At 43.6% G+C, this 25,837-nt stretch overlaps 3 protein-coding genes across 5 annotated transcripts in view; 1 reads left to right on the top strand and 2 right to left on the bottom strand.

Moving 5' to 3' along the window:
* Positions 1 to 146: 146 nt before the first annotated feature.
* abcg5 (ATP-binding cassette, sub-family G (WHITE), member 5) lies at positions 147 to 9,561 on the bottom strand. Of its 2 annotated transcripts, XM_061087474.1 has the most exons (15): positions 9,279 to 9,561; positions 8,821 to 9,178; positions 8,400 to 8,521; positions 7,982 to 8,118; positions 6,716 to 6,814; positions 6,367 to 6,499; positions 5,370 to 5,509; positions 4,928 to 5,057; positions 4,601 to 4,814; positions 4,115 to 4,320; positions 1,893 to 2,031; positions 1,733 to 1,806; positions 1,478 to 1,589; positions 1,222 to 1,334; positions 147 to 686 (listed from the first exon to the last, which is right to left on the bottom strand). In XM_061087474.1, the coding sequence occupies exons 2-15, from the start codon at positions 8,988 to 8,990 to the stop codon at positions 502 to 504; spliced, it is 1,974 nt and encodes a 657-aa protein (XP_060943457.1). In that variant the 5' UTR covers positions 8,991 to 9,178; positions 9,279 to 9,561; the 3' UTR covers positions 147 to 501. The 2 variants fall into 2 exon arrangements, with proteins under 2 accessions (XP_060943457.1, XP_060943456.1); XM_061087473.1 differs by lacking the exon at positions 9,279 to 9,561 and having other exon boundaries at positions 8,821 to 9,205.
* Positions 8,912 to 16,375, top strand: abcg8 (ATP-binding cassette, sub-family G (WHITE), member 8). 2 transcript variants are annotated; one of them, XM_061087471.1, is made up of 13 exons: positions 8,912 to 9,646; positions 10,363 to 10,467; positions 10,603 to 10,750; positions 11,363 to 11,601; positions 11,798 to 11,930; positions 12,443 to 12,712; positions 12,915 to 13,074; positions 13,415 to 13,507; positions 13,593 to 13,792; positions 14,206 to 14,282; positions 14,749 to 15,016; positions 15,126 to 15,253; positions 15,528 to 16,375. In XM_061087471.1, the coding sequence occupies exons 1-13, from the start codon at positions 9,596 to 9,598 to the stop codon at positions 15,663 to 15,665; spliced, it is 2,010 nt and encodes a 669-aa protein (XP_060943454.1). In that variant the 5' UTR covers positions 8,912 to 9,595; the 3' UTR covers positions 15,666 to 16,375. The 2 variants fall into 2 exon arrangements, with proteins under 2 accessions (XP_060943454.1, XP_060943455.1); XM_061087472.1 differs by having other exon boundaries at positions 8,913 to 9,646; positions 10,366 to 10,467.
* A 999-nt stretch (positions 16,376 to 17,374) lies between these two features.
* lrpprc (leucine-rich pentatricopeptide repeat containing) overlaps positions 17,375 to 25,837 on the bottom strand; it is a 49,428-nt gene continuing 40,965 nt past the window's right edge. Inside the window, exons 33-38 of the mRNA XM_061087011.1 lie at positions 25,451 to 25,578; positions 25,246 to 25,361; positions 21,574 to 21,648; positions 21,058 to 21,142; positions 19,637 to 19,779; positions 17,375 to 17,676 (exon numbers count right to left, since the gene is read on the bottom strand). Coding sequence (XP_060942994.1) covers positions 17,605 to 17,676; positions 19,637 to 19,779; positions 21,058 to 21,142; positions 21,574 to 21,648; positions 25,246 to 25,361; positions 25,451 to 25,578 — 619 coding nt within the window. The 3' untranslated portion in view covers positions 17,375 to 17,604. The remainder of the gene's footprint in view (positions 17,677 to 19,636; positions 19,780 to 21,057; positions 21,143 to 21,573; positions 21,649 to 25,245; positions 25,362 to 25,450; positions 25,579 to 25,837) is intronic.

Genomic DNA, 25,837 nt, shown 5'->3' with positions numbered 1-25,837 from the left:
ATTAATAAAACATAATCACAATATGTGAACAAAGTAATACAAGCAATACACGAGCGACATTTTGACAGTGTGAATATTACTGAATTATACTGGTGATATATTTATTTAGTATTAAAACTCAAGTTACATGTAGTTTCTTAATTGTTTAATTCTATATTAAAAACAATAATTTAACAACAGTGCAAATATTGATTGTTCCAGTCAGAAACTGCATCTTTGAACTATGCAGAGCAGCAGGTTCAATCTGTGACTTGTTGTTTTAAGGTTAATGTTGGTATTGGGACCTCACTGGTGGTTTAATGCCATAATCTCACATAAGAATACAAAGTACACATATACAACTATACATTCTTTAAAAGTTAAAGGTTATATTTCTTGAATGTTAAAGGATTAAGTGCAAATGCAGTAGACGTGTTTGTAAGTCAACATGATCTTACTGTAAATATTGTGCTTTAAATCTGTTGTTGGATCATCTGAACCAAACGCCAGATGTCTGTGGTTCTAGTGACGTACAAGCTTGTCTCTGATCTTGAAGCTGATCATACCGAGCAGCAGGAGGGCAGGGAGGAAGGAGTAGAGCAGAACAAAGTCCAGGGTGTATCTGGACAGAGCGCCTGGATAGCCCTCATCGATGATCTGACTGCCCTGTGTGACCAGACAGGCTCCTGGCAACGGTTTGGAAATATCTGCAACACAACACGTCACAAGGCCAATAAGTCTCCCTCGGCGTGTCCTGCCAAGTGTCCTTGAACTACGAACCCTCTCTAGAAAACCAATCTTAATAAGAACATCAGATAAAATGTCAAACTGATAAGTAGAAATCGGTGCCTGCCAATATTGAATCTTTTCTTTCTTACATTCAGTTTCCAGGTCATTAGGTACATCGTGTAATATAAATAGGCTAAAATAGCTTTCAATAGTGCAAAAGAAGTGTGTTCTCCTTCGGCAATGATTGCAGGTAAAACGATTTTAACTGATGGATTGTCAATCAATTTGTGGCCTTAAATAATAAATAAATATCGTCCCGATTTGAAATTGTGTAACAGTAAAAATCGGAAAAGTGTTTATGAACATATGAAAGTAAAACTCATGCTGGAACCCAGTGTTTGACCTATTTATACAAATTAATCAAGTAAAAATTACTATGATTTTCGACCTCATTTCATTCGTGTGGTAGCTGGACAAACAGGTTGGTCCCAGGGTTAAAAAACAACAACGTACTGCATGTGAAGTCGAGTCCGTCGAACTCGGTGACGATGAGCAGCTCACAGCTGTACTTCTGGAAGGTCAGGTAGCTGAGCCACTTGAAGACCTCCGGCATCTGCTTAGTGCTTCTGTTGAATGGAGGAGGAAAGGAGAGTGTGTTACTGGTGCTATTGGACACTTCAGTGCCATTATTTACAGTGAAGACCTGACAAGGACTTGGCAAAAAGATAACTTCAAGCTAATGAATAAATTAAGAATATTGGTGTCTCACCTCAGGAAGCCGGACCCCACACAGATCCCTGCGATATTGAGCAGAGCCACACCAGTGTTGACCATGTTGGGGTCTTGGACCACTCCCAGTAACACCACAGTCAGCAGCTCGCCTGCAGAACAGAGACATAGTCACAGCCAGAAACAGTGGAAATATGACATTAAACAAATTAAAGTGTTAAAGGATAAGCACTTGTTATTCTCCTATTAAGAAAATCGCTGTAATGCTTATGAGCTCTTATCTGTATCAGCTCACCTATAATATGTGGGACGAGGACCACAGCAGTGAAGCACAGGAACCGTATGATGTCGGGGTGCATCCCCACCGTCCTGAGAGGAATCCAGGCAGAGAGTTAAAACATGAGTTCATGCTCAGAGAGGTTGATGCACAGAACACACACATGCTTTGTACCGACCAGTATAGGAAGGAGGTGAAGATGACGACACTCAGGATGCTGAGGGGCAGGATGTGGAAGATGTAGGCCAAGAACATTTGCCATTTAGTGTACAGACCATCCTGACTCTCCTGATCACTGATGGCTCGCAGCGCCGGGACTGTTGAGGACAAACGGAGAGGAGACAGAATGAGAAATGGTAGATTTAGTGATGGGATAAAAGCAAGTGAAGCTCTGAAGTGATGCCGATAAACAGCTGTTAGAAATTGAGGTAAAAATCATCATCCTATTAAATATTGGGCTCTGTTTGGGTTATAAAAATAAGAGACAAGTACTTGTAAGTTAATAGTCTTTTGGTGGACCAGAACATTTTTCATTATTCCATTCAGGGTTTACATTTCATACTTAAAACCCAGAACGATCTTATTGTAAAATAAAAATCCCTTCTCTACAACAGAATCACTGATGAAGCAATCTGATCCGTCTTTATCGTGTGAACTCATCCTGTCAAAGTGCCAGATTTCCTGGTGTTCTCGGTTTTTATCCAGACATCTTGGTCAAAGCGTCTCTGGATCCTATCAGCTGTTGTCCATGAGAGTCAAGGTCACCATGATAGCCACACTCATTACCTCTGGCTGTTTGGGTGCTTATGTCCTGCTTTTAATTACCTTTTAAATTCCAATGTGACTCCTGCTGAGCCCAGTCTCTTATCACATCTCTTATCCTCAGTATCTGTAACAGCTAGAACCCTAAAGCGGAGATTTGAGACTCGGCTGTTAACTGAGAAATACATTAAAGAGATAATCAACTCTCACAGAGCCAATAACACTTGCTAGTTAAATATATTCTTTTAAATTATACTGATAGTGTGTACAACGATTATGATGAAACAGCTCCTATAGATATAATAATAATAATAATAATAATAATATTTTATTTACACTGCTTTGAAAATGGAGTTACCATTTTCAATAGGAAACTGACACTGAGATTAGAAAATTTGTTTTTTCTGCGTAAACACTATCACAAGATAAGAGATAAACGTCACAGAACTTTAGTATAATTATTTGTCAAATCCTCCAAATCACATAAAGCTGTTAACATAGTTTACGCAGCAGTGGTTTCTCTTAAAGAACCCAGCGATGGTGGTTTTGGTTCTTAGTCAAGGGGATGTGGTTGAAACGAAGCTGGGGTTCTGTCTGTTTTGTCCCTTTGTGACTGTAACATGTGAGTGTGAGTGTTTGTCTTCGTTCAGGGTTACTACAGGTCACAGCAGCTATAAATACAGTGAGATACACAGAAACAAGCACACATAGATGATACAGTAGTATATAGGTTCTATAGGTCTGTGGGTAAAAAGGCAATCGGGTTCATTGAGCTTTACAGTAAATGGAGTGAAGGTCACTCTCCCTTTGGAACTGCGCCTGTCAAACTTCTGGGTAAAGCCAGTGGGAACCAGACGGAGAATAACAAAAGGTTTACACATTAGTTTTTGTGCAAATCATTTAGAAACGGAAGCTCTTCTTTTGGAAAACTTATATTTCTGCTGACAGTTGTTCTAATCTATAAAACTCCCATAGATTAACTCACAACCTTTAGCTTGATCTTTTAATCTGACCCAGCAGCGACTCTCAAAGTAAATGGAATCTCTTATGAGTCTTTCACGGAGCGTAACACTAGCTAGACTACACACAATTTTTTGCTGAAGGGATGAAAAAATACTGCAGGCATCAGAGTCTTTCACCTCCTGAACAAGAGATAAGTGAGCTTACACTGCCGAGATAAAGACGCTTCAAACATGCTGTTTAATGTAGATAGTGCATCACTTCTACGAAGGTAATAGAGCACACCCACTTCAGAATGTCCCTGAAGTCATCATGTCCACCTCCTGCAGATATTTACAGGGCGATGTTATCAGACACACGCTGTTTGATGGAGTGTAATGGGAACATTACGCAACTGCTGAAATAATGGAGCTCACTTCACGGCTAGGTTTTGTCCTTTTTGTCTCTCATATTCAAGTTAAGGTTGTAATCAATTTAAGTGGAAAACAGAACCACAACAATAAATGGAAGGAGACATTTTGAAATGATTGAACTAGAGTGGAACTCAGTGGAGAGCAAACCACCGCCAAGGCCCAACAGGCCCCTTATTAAACCACATTTAAATTAACTAGATCCAGATTTACATCATAAATAATCATGCCTATACCTCCCAGGTATGGATGTGTGGGAGGAACTCACAGAGTGCCACAGCGTTCAGCATGCCAGTGTAGGGCGAAGCACCGATGCTCTGGTAGATGATGCCGATGCGGTCCTGCACCGCTCCCTTGGAGACCTCGAGGTCCAGGTGCATCACGAAGAAGGCCACGAAGAGGCCGTAGATCAAGTTCTGGGACAGACGCATCAGGACGCCCATCCGGTCTCTGGAGAGGTTTCTTGTGGTCCGCCTGCACGCAAAACACACACAGGAAACACAAGCCTAAGCATTTAGTGAGATGAACGGGTGAATAATCGTTTGTTGACCTTACTTGGCCTTATTAAATTCAGCTAGCTAATTCCCTGCAAAAGTCCAGATCTAGTTACGTATGATTTTTGAAAAGCAGAGATATAACTCAATGATGTAAATCAAATCATTTCTGTAGTTTAATCAAAAGGATCGTACCATTTATTTTGTTTATGGACAATGTCCTCATTCACTTTGGTTTTGATGACCTGCTCGGCACTGACCTGAGCAGAACCTCCAGCTTGGCTGCACCGTTGGGCGACTCTTTGCTCTTAAAGGGGATGACAGGTTTGTCTACCCGCTGCAGGCTCTGCTCTATCTTTCCCAGCATGCTTTGGTAGATGGCCGACCTCTGGTAGGACGACGTGATCTCGTGCATGCGACTGAACGTGGCCGCCTCCCTCTCACTGCTGCGCGTGTCCACTGAGGTGAAGTCCACTGTTTCACATCACAGCAGTTTGGACATTTTAATGAACGTGCTCCACAGGCTTCATTCTTTCAGATACTGTAATGATGTACTGTTCATATTCTGTATTTCTACTACACTGTACCGTAGATGTCAAAGGGGTTGCAGTAGTCTGGACACTCGTATCCACATTGACTGAAGAAGTCCACCATCTCTCCTGGCTGCCCACAGAAGACCAGCTCTCCACGACTCATGATAGCGATCCTGCTGAACATCTGGGGGACAAATGCACACAGACACACAGACACACACACATAACAAGGTGAAATGGTTTCTGAAGTACATCTGATGTTTACGAGACAATCTGTTGTAACTTTTGAAGATTTTTTGTATTTTGCCCCACATGTCTTTCATTAATATTTCCCTAGAAATAGATTTCGACCAGTATGAAGAACTCCAAAAACTGTTTCGATGTAGATGTGGACTTGTGGATATTTTGACATGAGAAATAAGTGAGTCTATCATTTTAAAGAAGTTTTAGTCGGTCTCTCTCTGTCTTCTTTCTCCGGTTCCTCCCTCAAACTCACCCTGAAGAGCTCGGAGCGTGGCTGGTGGATGGTTACTATGACGACACGGTTCCTTCGGGCCAGCTGGGCCAGGAGAACCACAATCTGATTGGCGGTCATGCTGTCCAGGCCAGTGGTCGGCTCATCCAATAGGATCACCCCTGCAACGACATCACACCCAGTGAAACACGTTGAAACATTGTGAACTAGAGAAAGACACGACAATAACTTTGTCGTATAACTTTTTAAATGTACTTTTTATTAAGTGGCACATGAAGGACTCTCAGCGGGGCCGACTCAACTTATGAAGATAAGTGAGTTCTTCTTTTTTTTTAGTTAATTACTCTAATTAGGACAATTAAAAGATTGCCTCTTTGCTTTATGGAAGCAGAGTGGAATTAGCAGATGCTTTAATTGTGAGATTAATTCATTTCCTGGTTGATTGGAGAGGCAGCGAATGGGAACTCCTCATTACTCTGTGTGCGACTGTGTGTGTGTGTGTGTGTGTGTGTGTGTGTGTGTGTGTCCATGGCTATTCTAATCCTGAATGAGGACTGAGACCCTTCATCCTCCCTCGAGGATTGTAGACCTGATAAACTATACCTGGGATAAGCGCACACACACAAAGAGGTGAGTCTCTGCTCATTCCCTTTCTGGTGTGATAACCCAGCCTTTCATTACTGTTCTCCATCTCTCCCTTCATCCCCTTCTGTGTCCTTTCCCTATTCCACTCTTTCTTCGATCCCTTTGTTTTTCACATGAGTGGACTTCCAAAAGTCCGGAGTTGAACTTTCTCATCCTGTCTCTTCCAAGAGTCTGTGTATGAGATATATTCACCTAATGTCTTTGACATTATCTCTCTGATATCGTGTGCTCAAGGCTCTTTTTGAATAATCATCGTCCCATATGTTTGAAAGCTCAATTCAGCTCAAATGCATCGGTGTATCGCTTCAGTATCTCCTTGTTTAAGTTCCTGTATTTCTCCTGAGGCATATCCCAGCCACAGAGGTATACTCACTTGGGTCCTGAAGTAGCTGGGCAGCGATGGAGACCCTCCTCCTCTCCCCCCCAGAGATTCCTGGGAAAATGCGACCTCCTATAACACTGTGAGCCACGTGACTCAGACTCAGCTCGGCCATCGCGGCGGAAACCTGCACAGAAGCAAGAGGTCAAAGGGTCAGAGATGAGACAGGAAGATCGTGAACCTCTTCAAATATTTCCACCTGATTCAGATCCTCTCTTTTCAGTGATATAACAATATAAATTCTGGTTCTCCACCCCCAGGCCTTTCGTCTCCTTTGTGTCCTCGCCTTGGCCCGAGCGAGACAACTCACAAAGCAGGAAGAAGACGCTCTCTCAAAACTCACCTTTTTCTTGATCGCTCCGGCCGAGTGCTTCCGCAGAGCGAGCTGGGCCGTGTACGTCAGCGTCTCCTCCACTGTCAGATAACTCAACAAATTATCACTCTGACGAAGACAAAGAGAGAAGAGGAGATAGTAATGAAAAGAAACAGCAAGACACCAATGAGGATTCAACGAGGCAGAACAATATATCACATGGTTCTTTTATCCTAATAGAAGATAAGATGGAAGCATTTTTTTTTCAAGCTATTTGGTTAAACCTTCCTCCAGTTTTACAGAGAGGAGTCCTCCCTCTCACCAGTGTGTTCACCAGTAATCAAGCTACAGTATATCTGGAAAGTTACTGGTGTGACTGGAATGAAATTTGTGTTGTGCTTCACTTTTCTAGTTCTGATTCCACAACCTTAGAATCAATATCCTCAAATCTCAGCAGCATCTTTGCACATCCATTGTATGTTCATATATGCATAAGACCAGCTGTACCTTTGCACGAGACATGTGCAACACACACACACACACACACACACACACACACACACACATTGCTTGAACCCTCTAAACCGCCTGCCTGCCTCAATTAACACGTGGCACCTCCCAGTCCCACTTCTCCTTAGTCTCTCTTCTGAATGACTTTAATATCAGCAGCTCATATCACCTCCTCATCTTCAGCTTAGCAAGGGGAGTTAATGACGAGGCTTAGAGAGCCGGGGAGGCAGGGTGGGGGTTTGGGGGGGGGTCGGTGTTATCAGCGAGAGGAGAGAGATGATTTGAATGGAAGCGAGGCCAGTTTTACACCAGTGTTTTTAATTCGGGCCGTGGATACACTTGAGCACCTCTCATTGAGAGATTAAGTGTATGAGGAGGCTATCAAGGGTTTTAAGTTAATTTCACACAGAGGCCGGGGAACCTTTCAGGAGTTTGTGCAAAATGTTGTTTTAAATGGTGGTTAGTTGAACCACAGGCAACTTAAACACATACAAACCGTCTGCATGAGGCCACTCACACGTGACTCTGTCGGGTAAAGTCTAACCTGATGTCAGTGTGTGGTCAGAACTTGGGGGCAAAGTGAAATGTGTTTGGATGGGATCAGCTGCTTTTAGCTTCTGACTAAAGAGGAAACTGGCTGCACTACATCTCGTCATCATTTTAAATGATTTCTGTGTCTTGTCAGGGTTAGTGTTGAAAGCCCAGTTTGAAGCATTGAGAAAACTTCACAAACAGTGTATTTTGTGTGTGTTCTTTACGACATGTTTGTGTGTCTCTGTGTGTTACCTGCAGCACGTAGGAGAAACAGTCCTGATACTCTTCCCTCTTCAGTTTCCGGCCGTTAATGAAGATCTCACCCAGCAGAGTAGCTCGGTGTCCGATCCTCCCCGAGATGGCGTCTAACAACGTGGTCTTTCCTGAGCCTTTACAGCACAAACACACACAAATAAGTACATATGTGTACACAGTCATTTGTTGTACACAGACTTTTAATTGTGAAGACTGTCCTAAGTAATGATTTTCCTAGTGATCACAATAGATCCTGGACACGAGCAAACATATATCTTGTCTTGGATTCAGTGTCTAATACCTTAACAGCTCTTTCATCAGAAAATGTTCTTACAATTGAACCACTGTTAATATCAAATAGATTTTTACAAATTAAATGTCTTTGTTTAAACTTCTAACTGAGTGGAGGGTGGACCTGAGTTTCCCAGTATGCCCATGATCTGCCCGCTGTCTACGTGGAAGGAGACATCGTTTAGGATCTGACGAGTCCATCGCTTCCTGTAGGTAGGTAAGTCCCACCATGGACCCACACGCTCACTACAACACACACACACACACAGACACACACACACACAAACAAGGGCATGAGCAACATTTTCACAGAACTGAATCAATCCCCACTCAAACTGATCACCATATATCTAAATATAAATATAAATCTACAGTATAAACAATCAGAAATGTTTTATTTCATGCTACAGCCTCGAGGCAAAGAGTTGCCTGTGTCTATTTATTTTCAGGAGCCAAAGAAACAAACCACACGACAGTTAAACTAAGCTTGACCCGATCATTCTGTGTGATTCTCTCTTCTTCTTGTGTGTTTGTGCAGCAGTTACCTGACTGTGTAGGAGATGTTTCTGACGCTCAGGCTGCAGGAGGGCTCCGATCGCTCCTCTTTGCTTTCCCTCCACACGTTCCTCTTCTCCTCCGACACATAACTGAAGGATTCATTAACTTTGCTCCTGTTCTCTGGCTCCTCCGCCTGCACCGAGTCAATGTTGTACATGTCTCTGGCCCCTCCGTCGCACACAACATCCAAACGACAATTGTATCAAGTCCGTCTCAGATCAGTGTTTTCATATCCACTAGTAAACAGCGTGCAGAGCTCTAAACTGGAGTTGTCTTACAGTCCGAGCCTTTTCTATCGCTGCCTTCATTCCCTGTACGAAGCAGAAGTGCGGGGCCGTGGAGTCTCTGTGGAACCATAAACACACAGTGAACGTTGCGTTATCTCAGGGAACTTTGATCTGCCGTTGTATAAAGAAGAGAAAAAACACAAGCAGAGTTTACTGACTGGATGTCAGTCTCTCCTCGGTCCTCGAATCGTGCACAGCGACCAGGAGAGCTCGACCGACGGGACCGACCCGACCAGCCACTGACATGGCACGGAATCGGACACTTTGAGGGAAAAACGCTTTTGAGCTGAGACACAAGGAGACTTCAGCTGGACTGAAGTCAAGCTACCAAACAGGGAGAAGACACAGTGAGAGGAAAGGAGGAAAGAGAAGACCCTGCAGAGAACCTCAGAGGGGAAAAGAGAGGGTTCTGGCAGAAGAGGAAAAAGGGTCGAAGTTGACCTCTTGACCCGACAGACCAGCAACTCGCATCATCATGGACACGGACATAGACATGGGCCTCGACCACAGAAAAGACTCCTCACAGGTCAGTTCATTACCTGGGTTTATACAAACATCAGGATAATAACATGTTTTTCTTTTTAATTGTCTGAAAGTTTTAAGCTCCTCTGCTAATTTCCTTGAGTTATTTCCTTCTAATCCGACCAGCTTCTCTCTCTGCCTGCTGCAGAACCACTGAATTCATCAACTGAAACCTTGTGTGGCTAAATCTGAGCATTATTATTATTATTATCATTATTATAATGAAGGTCTGATCGTCAAAGACTCCAGTTGGATTGGGATGATTTTTTTAAAGTTCTACAAGTTTGTTTTATGTCATATAACTAAACTTAGTTTAAAGGTATAGTTTGTCTAAGATTTTAAGTTCGAAAGAAATAGAAATAAGAAATGTTTATACTTTTTATCAACTATTTATCTAAATTGGAGAGATTACATAACATTACATAATCATGCACACACACAAGATTAAACATGCTCACATGCTCGAGCACGCGCACGGGGATCATTAAATAAATGAGTCACTGTCAAATAAACTTTACTGATAAAGTTCAAATTCAAGATGGTCTGATACTGCAGCACTGCAAAGGTTGATTGTTGTGCCACTTACACAAATCTGTGTTTCTCTAGTGTCTGGTTGCACAAACTCACTAAAGCACAGACAGACTGTACAGATACAGTTACAAATCCAAATCAGTGAGTCCTGACTGTATGAAAGTCATTGAGCTGTTTTCTCCTCCTCAGCAGCACCCAGACACCGAGTTGTTCTCCTCTGAGGAAGACAGCAGTCTGTACTTCACCTACAGCGGAGGGTGCAACGAGCTGGAGGTCAACGACCTGCACTGTGAGGTAACTGAGGACTCCCGGCTCGGCCCTCCTCTGCAGATTCCTTCAGCTTCTAACTGTTTGAACATCTTTACATGCGGATGTCTGTGCTGCATCATACCCACGTGTGTAGACTGTGTGTGTTCATCGTGTTCACAGGTGGACACTGCGGCTCAGATCCCCTGGTACGAGAGGTTGTCAGAGTTCAAGCTGCCGTGGGAGATGAAAGGAAACAAGCAGACGGCCATCAACAAACTCAGCCTGCGAGTCCGCAGCGGTCAGATGCTGGCCATCATCGGCAGCTCAGGTGACACACAACACAACACAACACAACACAACACGAAAACACTGCTGTTTCTTATCAAGCCAACAAATGTAATGGCCTCCTTGGATTATATTATTGGCCGACATCAGCATGAAGTCATGTGGTCAAAGAAGGACTCAGATTTGTAACTTAAGCAAAATGAAAAATATCACATTGCAAAAATTCTACAATACATCTGTTAATAAATCTGCAGAGACGTGGGATGATTTATACAATATGAGTTCTGCTCTGCTGCATAAATAACTTACTGTCATTTACAATATTATCATATGTTATTCATTAGAAACTAGGAAACCACCAAATGCACCTAGTGGAGTAATGGAGAATGTTTGTCAATAGATACAGTAGCACTCAATGTAAAATACTAGTAAAATACCTAAAATAGTTAATATTACTTAAAATATAGTTAAAATATTGAAAATACAAAGATAAATAACACAGATGCCAGAGAAACCAAAAGAGAGAGGAGGACTTTCATGGGCTGACGTTAACTAGCTGAGAAAACAAGGGTTATAATAATATTTTGACGTCCATAGTGATTCCAGTTCTGTTTGTAGTGAGAACTGCTTCATGTGGGTCACTCTCTTCTCTCAGGTTGTGGTAAAACGTCTCTGCTGGACATCATCACGTGTCGGGATGAGGGCAGCACGACAACGTCCGGCCAGATCCTGATCAACGGGAGGCCCAGCACCCGGCAGCTGGTGAAGAAGAGCATCGCTCACGTCCGCCAAGACGACCGACTTCTTCCTCACCTCACCGTCCGAGAGACCCTCGTCTTCGTGGCCAAACTGAGGCTCCCCACCCACTACAGCCAGGCCCAGAGAGACCAGAGGGTAAAACTCAACCCAACACAGACACTATTTACAGACAGGATGAGAATGTACACAGCTTGAGGGTGAGATCAATTCTCAAAAAACGAATTTAAACCATGCATGTGACCTTTGTTTGGACCTGGTGTGATGTATGTATCTATTTCTTTTTCCTCACAATGTTGTAAGATCAACATCAAAACCCTGTTTCCTGCCACAGGTGGATGATGTCATCGCAGAGCTGCGGCTGCGACAGTGTGCTCACACCCGGGTGGGAAACGACTACGTTAGGGGGGTGTCCGGAGGAGAGAGGAGGAGAGTCAGTATCGCTGTCCAGCTTCTCTGGAACCCAGGTGAGAGAAATCTGCTATCTCTTCATTTTCAGGTTGAATCCCTCCATCTGTCTGGCTTCTCTGAGAAGTGAGACGTCTATAATGGAACTGGGCCAGTAGCTCCATCACTTAACCATCATAGCTATCAGGCAGATCAAGGAGGAGCTGGTCACTTATTCTCAGCTCAGTACATACATACATAGTACATACATTTGTCTCTTCTGAAAAAGGAAATTGATGGTATCAGTTAAGTTCACCAATAACAGTAGCTCATCCTCTTCCTGTGTGTGAAACTTGATACTGTGATGATTTGACCTTTTCTGAACAATCCTAGTGTAGAATAGTGTTAAATTGACAGATCTCTACAAAGTTCAGTGAAACATCTGCTGATTTCCATCACCTACTAAACTCTTTGCTCTGTATTCGACCTGTTTGGATCATTTGAATCACCACTGATCACAGAGAGTAGGACAGGAGGGAACCTGGGGTCGAAGAGTTGACTCATTTTATGCATTGTTTCATTTGCATTCCAGGTATTTTGATCCTGGACGAGCCCACGTCCGGCCTGGACAGCTTCACAGCTCACAACCTGGTGATCACCCTGTCCCGCCTGGCCCGAGGCAACCGCCTGGTCCTGCTGTCCGTCCACCAGCCGCGATCGGACATCTTCCAGCTCTTCGACCTGGTCGTCCTGCTGTCGTCGGGCTCGGCAGCTTACTGCGGTGCTGCTCGGGACATGGTGCCTTACTTCACCGCGCTGGGTTACCCCTGCCCACGATACTGCAACCCCTCCGACTTCTATGGTCAGTGTGTGCTAGAAAGCTGAAAAGATGATTGTATTTGAAGAAGTTACAATGTTTTAAAGTTGTTATTACTCCCACACTCATTTACAACTCAGAGGAAGTCTCAAAAAGCTGCTTTGTATCTCTTCAAACAAACATCAATGTGACCCAGTTGTCCTCGTGAACCACGTTATTTGATCAAGTCTCATTTTGCCGTGTCCAGTGGATCTGATCAGTATCGACCGGCGCAGTGCGGAGCGGGAGGCCGAGTGTCTGGAGCGAGCCAGACTTCTGTCTGAGCTCTTCATGGGAAAAGTCCGAGACACACATGACCACATGTGGAAACCTGCCGGGACCAACACAGCACCTACACACACTGAAAGGTACCCTGCTTCACTTCACATCTGAGTCGATACAATTTGCAAAAATACAGGACCTGAAAATTAATAAGCTATTGTTTTATTTATTGCTTCATTATTTATGTGTTTTACAGAATATAGCTCTGGGAAATGTGTTCACTACTTTTCTTACATTTTATAGACAGAAATAAATTAAATTCAGTTCAATTTAATTAAATTTAATTGATATTTGATATGTCTAAACAAATCACAACATATATTATCTCAAGGCCCTTTACATAATTAGATGGAAACCTAACAATATCTTAGAGAAACCCAGCAGTTCCTAACTCATCCATTTCTCTCTTTCCTGTGTCTCTTGCAGCCCTCAGACGGCAGAGGGAGAGGAAGTCATCACAATCTCCAAGCAGAGAAACCGACTGCCGGGACGACTTCACCAGTTCACCATCCTCATCAGGTAAAGACACACACACAAACAAAGATGTATTATCGAGGAAGGAGAACATTGTAAAACTGATCTCCTCTCACTCCTGCTCCCACAGGCGTCACATGTACAACGACTTCAGGGACCTGGTCACCTTACTGGTCCACGGCTTCGAGGCCCTGCTCATGTCCCTGCTGGTGGGTTTCCTGTACTACGGGGCCGGAGCAGAGCGTCTGTCCCTTCAGGACACCGTGGGCCTCCTCTACATGATCGGAGCGCTCACTCCGTTTGCTGTGGTGCTGGACGTCATAGCTAAATGTGAGCAATTAGAGCCATGAGGGAGACAGACCGTCTTTGTTTTGCCCTTTGTCGGTTTTCATCTGGGTTATTGATTAGTTCTGAGGCTGTTGTAAGCTCACAGTTACTGGCAGATTCATCAGAACCTCACAGATTACACTGGTGACTTGGTTTACTGGGCTGTAATGGGACTAGTGACAAGTTGTAGAAGGTTTTGGCAAAAATATATATTCGTAATCATCCAAGTTTATATTGTAATTACATCCATATACAAATCTTCACCAATTTAATTGTTAATAAATCTCCGTTTTCATTCGTTCTTCAGTGCAATAAATGTATATTTGGAGCTAATAAGAGACTTTTAGGTAAAGTATTGAACGTACAGAATGAACTGTGACCTGAGCCTCATCAGACGGATGTGTTGTTGCCTGCAGGTCACACAGAGAGAGCCATGCTGTACCACGAGCTGGAGGACGGAATGTACTCAGTCACATCCTACTTCTTCGCCAAGGTAAACCACAGTGACCCAGCTGCTAGTCCACTAGGGGGCAGTCTTGCTCCACACGGAAGTCACGCTACAGTAATGAACATCACTGTATAATGCTACTGGGAAATATGTGCCAGTGTAAAAACACACACAAACATACTTATTTACATTCTTCCACAATGTACCTTTACCTTAATGTAACTCTGACCTGAATACCTGAACTGTAAAACCAAGTCTTAAACCTTAAACAGTCTTTTGGGCACGTGTCTGTCCTGTAAAGTCCAATGGTCAAACTGGTCTTCACAAAGACAGAAGTACCAAACTCGGCTCTGTTCAAAGTTTCTACCTTCCACAGTCACCAAGTGCTGCTCATGGAGACATGTTGGGTCTCTAAAGCGTATAAAGAGTAAAGTGTGACCTAGAAGACAATAGAACCCTGAGTACCCAAGTCCACCGGCCAGGACCAACCCTTCTCTGTATCTGAATTCAGATCCTGGGGGAGTTACCAGAGCACTGTGTGTTCACCTTGGTCTACGGGGTTCCCATCTACTGGCTGGCCGGGCTCAACGAGGCTCCGGAGCGTTTCCTGCTCAGCTTCATGCTGGTGTGGCTGATGGTTTACTGCAGCCGAGCCATGGCTCTGTTCGTGGCCGCCTCGCTGCCCACCCTGCAGACCTCGGCCTTCATGGGCAACGCCTTGTTCACCGTCTTCTACCTGACCGGCGGGTTTGTCATCAGCCTGGAGAACATGTGGCTTGGTGAGGAGACGGATTAATCGTCCTCGGAAGACTTGGAACTGTGTGAGAACAGAGCAGCTTCAGAAATGAGAGGTGATGTTTGTACCTGTGCTTGTGTCTGACTCCTCAGTGGCTTCCTGGTTCTCTCACATCTCCTTCATGCGCTGGGGTTTCGAGGGAATGCTGCAGGTGCAGTTCAGAGGGAACAAGTACCCGGTCGGCGTCGGGAACTTCACCATCAACATCGACGGAATAAACGTGAGTCTAAAACACTGTAAACAAAATAAACAGAACCCTGAGTAGCAGACAGAGTCAAGGGAACACTGGTTATAAAAGTCTTGTTTTGTTGGAGTTAGTAGTTTATTCAGAGAAGAGAAGTAGTTTCAAAGGATTTGAGTGTAAACTGTGATTTATTTACAGCTAAACTCAAACTGTGTGGTATTAATCACAGATATTAAATGTTATTGAGGACGTGTATGTGAGACACAGTTCTCTACACGGACAAACCAACATCATTCTGTTTGTCTTCCAGGTGGTGGAGGCCATGAACATGAACCAGTATCCTCTGTACGTGTGCTACCTGGTCCTGCTGGCCGTCTGTCTGGTCTTCATGGGCCTTTACTACGTGTCCCTGAAGTTCATCAAGCAGAAGTCCAGTCAGGACTGGTGAACACATCTGGACGAGTTTCAGCAAATAGACCAAACATAATCTGTTTTTTTTGTTGGAGTACTGAAAGGAAGTAATTCTAGTTCGACTGGTTCGACGCTGAGTCTTCCGAAATTTAAATTTAGAAGATAATGCTTAAATATGTCAATGTATTTTTTAATTATTTTCTTTTCACTATAATTCCGCATTAAAGAAAATTCTGCACTGTGAAATAGTAGAAAAAACATATTATATCCGCATTGGCACATCAGCAGAATGTAAACTGTATCAAAAACAATGTCAACAAACATCAGGTGTTTACAGTTCAAACAAGGGAATGATTGAGAAGCATGTGTCGCAGTACCGCTGTCTGCTGCTGGGTGGCAGCAGAGCACCGCAGTAACACCCCATTTCAGGCTGTCTCTTGGGCTGATTTCCATCTGCAGCTTTTGCTTGTTCCCTTTTCAATCTTCTTTTTTCTACAGCTTTATCTCTCTTTTTTTGTATATGTCAGGTTATTAAGCTTAACAATGTCTGTGCCAGTATAGGAAGCACTGGAGAGAAGACCAGAGGAGATTTAGTAAGTCACACTTAGAACAAATAAAAAAGAGCTTGAGCTTGTTGCGTCCTCATAGATTGAAGATTATGTATGATGTGTTTTTGCACTGGTGCAAAAGCCTGATAAATATTTCACGACATGGTTCACGTCCAAATTAGTAAAGTATTAAATCAAATTGCTGCACTTGTGTTTATTTTTGTCCTTGTGCACTTTGTCGTCCTTTGGTACACAAGTTGTTCAAATAGACAAAGTGTTCTCCAGTGGCTGCTGCACAACAATTCATCTTATTGGTGGCTATGATTTAAACTCATGAGCCTGTTCTTCACTTGCTGGTTTGACATCAAACAGGAATATTGTGTCAGAAGCTGGTGGTGTAGAGGAGAAGGGTTCCACAGTGAGGAAGAGGAGCGCTGAAGGTGAAGGGTCAGAGGAGCGCTGAAGGTGAAGGGTCAGAGGAGTTTGTGTTAGAGGGAGACAAACTGAAGCTAGTGATCCTCAACATCTGTACAAGTACGTTCTATTGTTAGACAAACGTGCAGATGTTTCCATACCGCAGATAGAATGTTAGAATGTTTTTTTAAATTTACGTTTCTTATGTCAAAGAGTTTGATTTCACCAAAGTTGAGGTGCAGATTATCAGACTTTTCATTTTCTGTAATAATTGCTGGCCAGACACCGGTATGTCAGTTTGGCCCTAGCCTTGGAGGAGCTACACGGTTTTTTTTTCTCGTCACAGTGTAGAAGGTTGTTCTGCCCGCCTCCTTTACAACTGGAGCGTATTTTCCGCTCACCAAAGTTTACAGGGTTCTTTCCCGACCTATGACCAATCCTTCCACCAGGTTTCGTGGAAATCGGTTCAGTAGTTTTTGAGTAAACCACCTGACAAACAAACGTTGTGTACAGTATTTCCCTCTAGTAGAAGTACAAAGTGCCATAGGATGGAACTTTAAAAAGAGCACTCGAGTACATCAGTCTCGAAAATGAAGAGGAGAACCTGTTAAATTTCGTTGTGGATCCAGGAATTTATTTAACATTTTCTTTACCAATGGGAGATGAGATGTTTGGGACTTGAGCTCAAACCTTTGAGCTTGAATGATGGACATTCTTGTTTCAACTGGGTTTTACGAGCTGCCCTGAATCTCACATTTAAACGTCATGAAGAGACGGACACAGATTCTGGATTCCTAACTTCATTTATTAGCATAAATACTTCTGTACAATCTGAACATCATTATCTTCAACATCAATTTCACAGCGGACAGAGTCAAACACCAACCGTTTTATCACATTAAACTCAAAGTTTTCAGCTCAAACAACTTATATAAAAAAAAAGGACAGATACAAAGAACGAAAACAGTGGGATGAGGACTGATACAAGAGGAGAGGAAGAGGAGGGAGGACTCTTCACTCGTCTGCTGCCACCTGGGCCTTGGCGGCTCTGTCTTTCAGCTGGTCTGCGTAAAACTTAAAGGATTCCTGAAAAAGAGAAAGAGAAGAGACTTAGCGTCAAACGTCCTTCAAACAAACAGCGTAAGTGCTCACCTGCCTCATGGTGGGCCATAAAAGAGTGTGTGTGTGTGTGTGTGTGTGTGTCTGTGTGTGTGCAGCAGTAAGCAGCAGCGCCCCCTGGGTCGCTCCACATAGACTCCATCCTCCAACCAGGTTGTCTCGTTTCATCTTTAAATCCCCATAAATAAACAAATAAGGGATTTGTAGCCGACTCCCCGAACACACACTTTTGCTCTCTGCCTCTGTTCCCGGCTAATTAATCTGTGTTTTGACCCAGACTAAGTGTTGTGGGGTCGGGGGGGGCCTCCACTGCAGATTACGATATACGTTTATTAATGCAGATACAGATTGTGGGTTCACTGCAGCAGAGGAGGGAGCGAGAGGCTGAGAGAGAGGATCAGTTCAACAAAATTACAAAAAACATTGTCTACATAGATTTGGTTTTGTTTCCTCGCCCGAGGAGGTTATGTTTCCACCTCCGACAATTTGTCTGTGAGCAAGATCCCACAAAAACAACTGAGCGGATTTCCACGAAACTCGGTAGAAGGACGCAGAACGAGTTATTAAATCTTATATATTAATTTCTTTCATTGTGAAATGTAACACATTTAGGAGACGGATATCTAGAGTGTGTGTTATTATCCAAATTAAATTCAGCAAATTGTCTGCACAACCATACAATACATATCATTTTGTTTTAAAGCAACACTATGTAGCTTTTACTGAGCAGCAGCGCCCTCTACAGCCACACGTGTTGATTGAGTCCTGCTCCATGTCCGAGCGATTATTGATTAATGTAGAGAAGAAACTAAGTCTATCAATCTCTGCCTGTGTCGTCCCACTCACTGAACAGAACAGAGGGGTGGATATTACCCATGATCCTCAGCTTCCTGAGCCAGAAGAGCTGCTGCAACAAATCCACCAAACTGTTTAGAATTCTCCATATTGTAAAAGTTTGAATATTGGAGATAAACACTGGTTTTTAACAACTTTAAGTCTTTTTAACTGATCTTAGTTCAGCTTTACTCTTGAACATACTGAACCACCATCTTTGACATTTTATCTGCATCCTTATCCGACCTCTACAAAGATGGAGAATGAGGAGGGCGATCCAGGAGGGAGAAGGAGGAGAGGAGCGTTTCTGGCGGAGATGTGTTTGCAAAAACTTCAGAAACACCAGAACTCTTCACCTTTCCCTCTCCTTGCTCCTCTACCTCTCCTCTACTTAAACCCAGCAATCACTTAACTATCCTGACATTCAGTGAATAATGCAGCAGCTCCTCTACCTTCATCCGTCTTTCTCCTTCTATCTTTGCACTGCAGGTGAGTGAAGGGAAGGTAAGAGCGGCCTCGGTCTACACCTGCCTCCAGGGGACAGCACATCAAAGTGCTGGGGCTGAGAGGGCTCTGCGTACGTGTGTGTGTCTCTGTGTGTGTGTGTGTGTGTGTTTATGAGTGTGAGTCCTCGGCCAAAAATAGAGCTACATCATCTTACAAAATGTGCAATGTGCTGAAATGCTCAAAAACACTTGGAGCCAGAAAAAGAGAGCGGTTATCGCAGTGACACCATCTCGCTTACACAATATATGTACTCTGTGACCGTGGGGCACAATTTTCTGACACACACACACACAAACACAAAGCAACAAACACGGGAGGCTGGCTGCAGGCCTCGTGTGTTGCTGAACTATCCTGAGCGGCCCGGCAGACTGCTCCTTCACATTACTAACACACACACACACACACGGATCACAGCATGCACACAATGGCACGTATCAGGACACCGGCTGTACGGGTGCCAGCAGTGGTTAGGAGCTGTGGACTGTGTGTGGCTGTGTTTGTACACAGATCTGTTCATCATCTGCCGTTTGTATCTGCATGGTCGGAGCTGTGTGTAGACGTGTGCGTGTGTGTGTGTGAGACTCACAGGGGGCTCGGTGAAGGGCGCCGTCTCTCCTGCATTGCGGTAAAGAGCAGCCAGCCGTTTGAGTGACAGCTCATCTAGGACCATCCCCTCCTTCTGGATCTGCTCATTCAGAGCTTTGGCCGACGTCAGGTCCTTATCCACGACTGCCAGATGAGAGAGGGAAAAAAAAATCAGACAAAAGATTCAAAATATCAAATCTATATTTAGAATGAAGACATTTAGAAAGAAAATGAGTGTGAGTAAGAAACAGAAACAAAAGAATGTCACACATTTAGTGGGATAATAATGTGATTCTCTGTGAAGGCTTCTCATAACTTGACCAGGAAAATACAAGACTTCAAAAATTCTGCTATTTGTTTAACAAGCAGCTGATGGTTAAAAAGTATTCGGAAATATGTGGATTGTACGATTCTTCGCATTTAGGTTATGAATAAACAGAAGCGGGAAATAAGTACATAAGTATATTTACACGTGCGTTGAACTTCCGGACGTTGGGACATCAATAATCATAATTAATGATTCCATAATTTTGAAAACAAAGGACACATCGGGAGAGTAACATAATACTCATACATGGTCGGTGAAGTCGTCTCTGAAAACATGAAACAGTTTGAACGCGTGTGAGGTTGTTTGCATCAAAGTGGGAAGTGAGGTCACTAATGTCCAAAAAGAAAAGTTAAGGAGACAAGAGAAAAGAAAGAGAAGAAAGAGAAGAGAGGCGAGCGGAGCATCGCTAATTGCCTCCCCATGGCCGCCTTGACCGACCAGCGGGCTAATGCTAATTAAATAGTCATGTCTGCTCATCTCTGGTGTGACACGGTGCAAAAGAGCGTAGCCGGGCGGCTGAGAGGGGGGGGGGAGGAGGAGGTGAAGGTAACATGAAGGAGAAGAGGAGAAAAAAAACACAGACAGAGACCGGAGTGAAAGAACCGGAGCAGAGGGCAGGAAGTGATGGAGGAGAGGGAAAGAAGTGTGGGAAGACAAAACGCTGAGTGGTGGATCGTGTTGCGATTAGCACGCTAGGCTAGCCAGGCCAGCTAACTCATTAAAGGACATGTGTTCCTCCAATCCTCAATGTCCACACACACACACAAACACACACACACACACACACACACACACACACACACACACACACACACACACACACACACACACACACACACACACACACACACACACACACACACACACACACACACACACACACACACACACACACACACACACACACACACACACACACACACACACACACACACACACACACGGTGCATTGTTAATGCATGTGCTGATGTTGACTTAGCCACAGACCAGTGAGTTGCCCACTGCCAGGAGTAGGAATTTTGTAGGTGTGGGTGTAAGTGTGTATGTGGGTGTAAGTGTGTGAGTGTGAGAGACTGTGTGTGTGTGAGTCTTACCATGACATTTCATCAGGTACGTGTACAATACCTCCTTCTCGGTGAAGTCTGGGATCAGACTCATCAGAGCCTTGATCTTTCCCACCTGTCGACACAAACATCATCATATGAGAATCTGTCAGAATTGAATTAGGATATCTTAAATTAATCTTGTATTCATTGTTAATATCCTATGTTTTCTCAATTGCCTGTAAAGCACTTTTAAATTGCATTTGATTTGTGTGGAAGGTGCTTTATAAATAAAGTTTGATTTATTTATTCACTTAATCAAAAATGGAAGATAATTGATTCAATTTTTAACAGGCAAAGATTCCTCTCTTCTTTTGGATGTTATTTTATATATATATGTATTTTCCGGGCCCTTTGTGGCTGTATTACACAGCAACAGCGTGGAGGGACACAGATAATGTACGGGGGAGAGGCGGGTCCGGCCACTGGGAATCAAACCGAGGACGCAAATACAATAGAACTATTGAATATTTTGGATTCTGAAGAGAAGAAACCTAAAGTATTCACCTGTCCGGGAAACTGAGCCTTCCGAGACACGTAGGACACCAGCATCTCCTTCTGTTCAGCCACGGCGTTGCAGCGCTACGGAGACACAAGAGGGACAAAAGAAATCAAGGAGACTCTCCAACCTGCGCCTGTCAAACACACACACAGCGAGGGAACACACATCCACCACACGTTCATCAAAACACCAGCACACCTTCACTCAGGCTAAAGGTTAATTACGGCTCTAATTGCTTCTTTATGGATTTAAATGTACAGCATCATTATCATCACTTAGTCTCGCTGAAAGACATCTAGTGCTCGATGGAGCCTCGGCCCAAGCTGCTTAATGCACAACTGAGGCCTGAGCGTGGCTCCGGAGGTCGAGAGGTCAAAGAGATGATGAGGGAGGAAGAGAGGTAGGAAGAGAGGGAGGAGAGTAATCGAAAAAAATTGTCCATTTTATATTTTTAACAATCAGGAAAGTGCCACAATTGATGATAGTCTACTGATTTCAACAAATCCTCATCAGGAATAGATTTTTGTGGCAGATATGAAACAACTAATAATAAAACACATTTTAATGAGGCTTTGACATTTAGATTGACCTCATCTGTATCGGCTGCAATACTGATGAACAATCTGTGATACTGTGAACAGTTGTAATTGAATTTTAATAAGACACTCTATATTGAAATATGACAAGATTATATAAATACATTAAATCGTAAAGACGATCTGACAGATTTCTTTTGCTGAACCTTTAGTGGGTGCATGTCTGCTTCACCATGAAAACACGCAAACTTACATATAATACACACGTGTGTTTAAAGTGTGTGTAGGAGCTGCATTAACACGGCTGTGCTTTGAGTGAGTGTGTGTTCTCCTGGCTGAGCAGCAATGAGATCCCATTACCAGCCAGTCGTAAAGTAACGTGTTTCACTGCTGCGCCTGCAGAATTAACAGCGAGTGGCCTGTGAGGCTTTTAACAGGAACATGCACGCACAACCCCACACACACACACACACACACACAGAGCAAGTCACTAAGTGGCAGAATGGCTCAAGCACAATCAAGCAATTAACCAACACTATGCCACTTCACTCAACTTTGCTCCGCTCTCTCTCTCTCTCTCTCTCTCTCTCCTCTTCTTCTTCCTCACTACACCGACCACTCCCAAAGGCGACGCCACAACCAGCCAGGTCTTCTGTCTCCCCTCACACACACACACACAAATAACACACATAACACACATAACACACACACAACGCCTAAAAGCTTTGGGTACCCAGGGAATGCCTTCTTCCTTTTTCAATGACCCCCCCTCCCAACTCACACATGCACGATTTGCAGTTGTAAGCGAGTCTGGAAAGCGCCTGCTGCCTCGCTGCTTCCCTCCGTCACCGTTTCACTTCTTAATGACTGACTTCATCCCTCTCGTTCTCCGCCCGCTCCCCCCCGACCTCACCTCCGTCTCTCCCGATAGCCTTGTCACCATTATTGTCTGCTCGCCTACTTAAAAGCTTTTCAGAGTTTGGCCTCGGCTTCACTTATGACGGGATGGAGAAGTCGGGCTGCTTCCCTCCGGTGACCCTGGAGGAGCAACTTTGAAGAGCGGGGGGGTCGGAGACGAAGACAGGCCGCGGTGAGGGACAGAGCACGCCAGTGAAACCTGGGACTCATCAGTGGAGGCTAAACTCACAAACGTAAAAACTCTGCCGACAAAGAAAAGTAGGGAAACAGAAGCGTCTTTGTCGGGAGACGGGTTTTCACTTTCTTATCTCTTATAGGGAGAAGAGATGCATATCATGCAAGAATCATATTAAAGCTTTAAAAACGATCCATAGTTTGTGTTGAAATAGTGATGAAGATGAGAGTAGTGAGTAATGTATCTGTTCATTAACATGCATGCCAGTCAGACATCCCTGTTTAAAGATTGAGAGGGATAATCACTCAGGATGTCAGGAGGAGACGAGGAGCAGACACATGTCGTGGTTTCTCCGTCTCAGTGGTTTACATTCATCTGTCACTTTCACAAATATAATACACATCTAGGGAATTTTAATGTGATTTGGATTCTAGTTTCAATAAATTACACCACTATTTCTAAATAAAACAAATAAAGTGGCTTTGGTTGCATTTTCATTGTAGTAATGTCCTGGATTTGTTTACGTTAAGTTCTTTATCTGGTTGTTCAGAAGGTGCCTGAGTTATTGTATAGTTTCTGCACTTTATGAGATTTTAATATACATCTTAAATCCAGAAAACCATGACTGTAGCTCAGGGTGAACTGGAAGCAGCCAGGACTGTGGGAACACAGGCGCAGAATGAGCTGAAAAACACAGATTCCAGTAGTTTGTGTTTAAATAGTGATGAAGTGCAGTAAGTGAAGGCGGTGAGTAATGTATAGACTCTGTGTTCATTAAAGTGCTCTCCAGTCACACATGCAACCCAGTGACTGAGAGGGATAATCACTCAGCAAGCGAGCAGGAAATAATCCCCGTTAGAGAGGAGGAAGAACAGAACAGACGGAGGGTGAAGTCTTCTTCACCTCTTCCTCTCCCTCCTTCCACCTGTCTCTCAGCCATGGAGCCTCTACAGAGTCATGTCCCCAGGCTCGACGCAGAGTCATTGAGCTGTAATGTATGAACTGTGATAAATAAGTGAAGTAGCAGGCGGCCAGCTTCAGAGCGGCAGACTCAGTGGTGGTTGTGTGGGCAGGCGTTTCCTGACATGAAAAAGTGAAGCCGGATAAATAAGTCAACAATCGCGGCGTCTGGGACGTCTCTCTGTCGTCGCTGGGGTCGGACGCCTGGAAGGAGGGAGGCGTGATGGACTAAATTCACTACCAGCTCCCTTGTTGATTTCGTTTTATTTTTTGGGGGCAGATTTTAATTACTTTTGATAGAATTATTTAAAGTCCAGCGAAGTGCTAGAGACTCAAATGGAGACAAAAACGCTCCAGATGATTCAAAATTTATTTAAAGTGGTTGCACAAAAAAAAAAATGGTGTTCAGAATGTGTCGTAGCTGCATGTTTCACTATGACAGATATATTTGGCAGAGAGAGTACATTTTTGGCTCCAGAGGCAAAGTGTGGATCTCCTCGAAGATCCAGTTCTGTTCACAGCATCGTTTTCTTCTCAACTCTTCACACAAGGACAGAGCCGAGCGCCATTTCTTTATTTCATTTTTAACCCGTTTAAGTCTACGGCGCCAAATGAAAAAGTGTTTGCAAACGAACCTCTAAATCTGAGGGTTTTCTGAAGAGCTCATTGTTATTTTTCATCAATGAAACACTTTTGTAATCTGCTTCAATATCTTAAATTAAATTACTTTTTTGCAGGCTATGAGTGCTACCAAACAAACAAAGTACATTTCCCGTGTTGCATTTGGCCTTTCCCGTGAGTTTTTCAGCGAATCACAATGTATTTCATCAGTCACAGGTCTTGAAAACGATGACACTGGGAGAAGCATGTTCATGTCACACCGGGTCTTAAAGGTATTTACACAAATATATTACATCCAGTCTTAATGGGTTAAATAGTGAGAAAGAGAAGTTTTACTCGACACTGAATTAAATCTTTGGACGATATTCAGCTGTTAAACATCAATGATTACATCACAACATAAATCTCCTGGGTCTCTCACACACAATCACACATATACTCACACACACACACACACATATACTCACAGCCAGCATGAACTTGGCTTCGTCCAGTTTGTCCACATCCAGCAGCTGGAGGAAGAGGTCTACAGCTGGTCTGTAGCAGGCAAACTGATTGGCTAGCTTCTCGGCCATAGCACTCACTACAACACAACATGAACGCTTCGTCAACGGGACTTTATTTTTTCATGTGGTCTCATATTTTGTTTATTTTTATGTGTGCATCTCTTACACTTGTCTATGGCGTTTTCGTTGTCCTCCTCCATGACCTTTCTGAAGACGAAGGACATCCCGGGGTTGGTGCTGTCGGGACTCGTGTAGACGGACTCGAGCAACTCGACCGCTGAGTCCACGTCGTCGCTGAAGAGGGCGAAGAGCATTGGTTGGTGGGAGGGAAACAAAGGGCCGGTTTATAAGAGATCAAAACAACACTGAGAAACCCCGCAGAAATTGCTTGAGATGTGTGGCCAGGAAATGTATAGCAATGACTTGGAAGTCTGATTCCCCGACTCTCATAGACAGATGGTCTGTGGAAATGAACAGTTGTATTCCTCTTGAAACGATTACATATAGTCTCAGAAAGAAATATAAGCTATTTTTGAAAAACTGGCAACCTTAT

The sequence above is a fragment of the Limanda limanda genome, chromosome 15 (genome assembly GCF_963576545.1).
Source record: "Limanda limanda chromosome 15, fLimLim1.1, whole genome shotgun sequence".
Taxonomy (NCBI): Eukaryota; Metazoa; Chordata; class Actinopteri; order Pleuronectiformes; family Pleuronectidae; genus Limanda; species Limanda limanda.
The sequence above is the reverse complement of the archived record's forward strand: the minus strand, read 5'-3'. Positions and strand labels throughout refer to the sequence as shown.

Coding starts and splice junctions, on each gene's coding strand:
- abcg5 (XM_061087474.1), bottom strand. CDS start 8,990: ATGTACAACATTGACTCGGTGCAGGCGGAGGAGCCAGAGAACAGGAGC. Junction 6,500..6,715: donor CCGGAGCGATCAAGAAAAAG/GTGAGTTTTGAG, acceptor GCTTCTGTGCAG/GTTTCCGCCGCGATGGCCGA. Junction 5,058..5,369: donor CACGCTCCGAGCTCTTCAGG/GTGAGTTTGAGG, acceptor TTTGTCCCCCAG/ATGTTCAGCAGGATCGCTAT.
- abcg8 (XM_061087471.1), top strand. CDS start 9,596: ATGGACACGGACATAGACATGGGCCTCGACCACAGAAAAGACTCCTCA. Junction 11,931..12,442: donor CCAGCTTCTCTGGAACCCAG/GTGAGAGAAATC, acceptor TTTGCATTCCAG/GTATTTTGATCCTGGACGAG. Junction 14,283..14,748: donor CATCCTACTTCTTCGCCAAG/GTAAACCACAGT, acceptor ATCTGAATTCAG/ATCCTGGGGGAGTTACCAGA.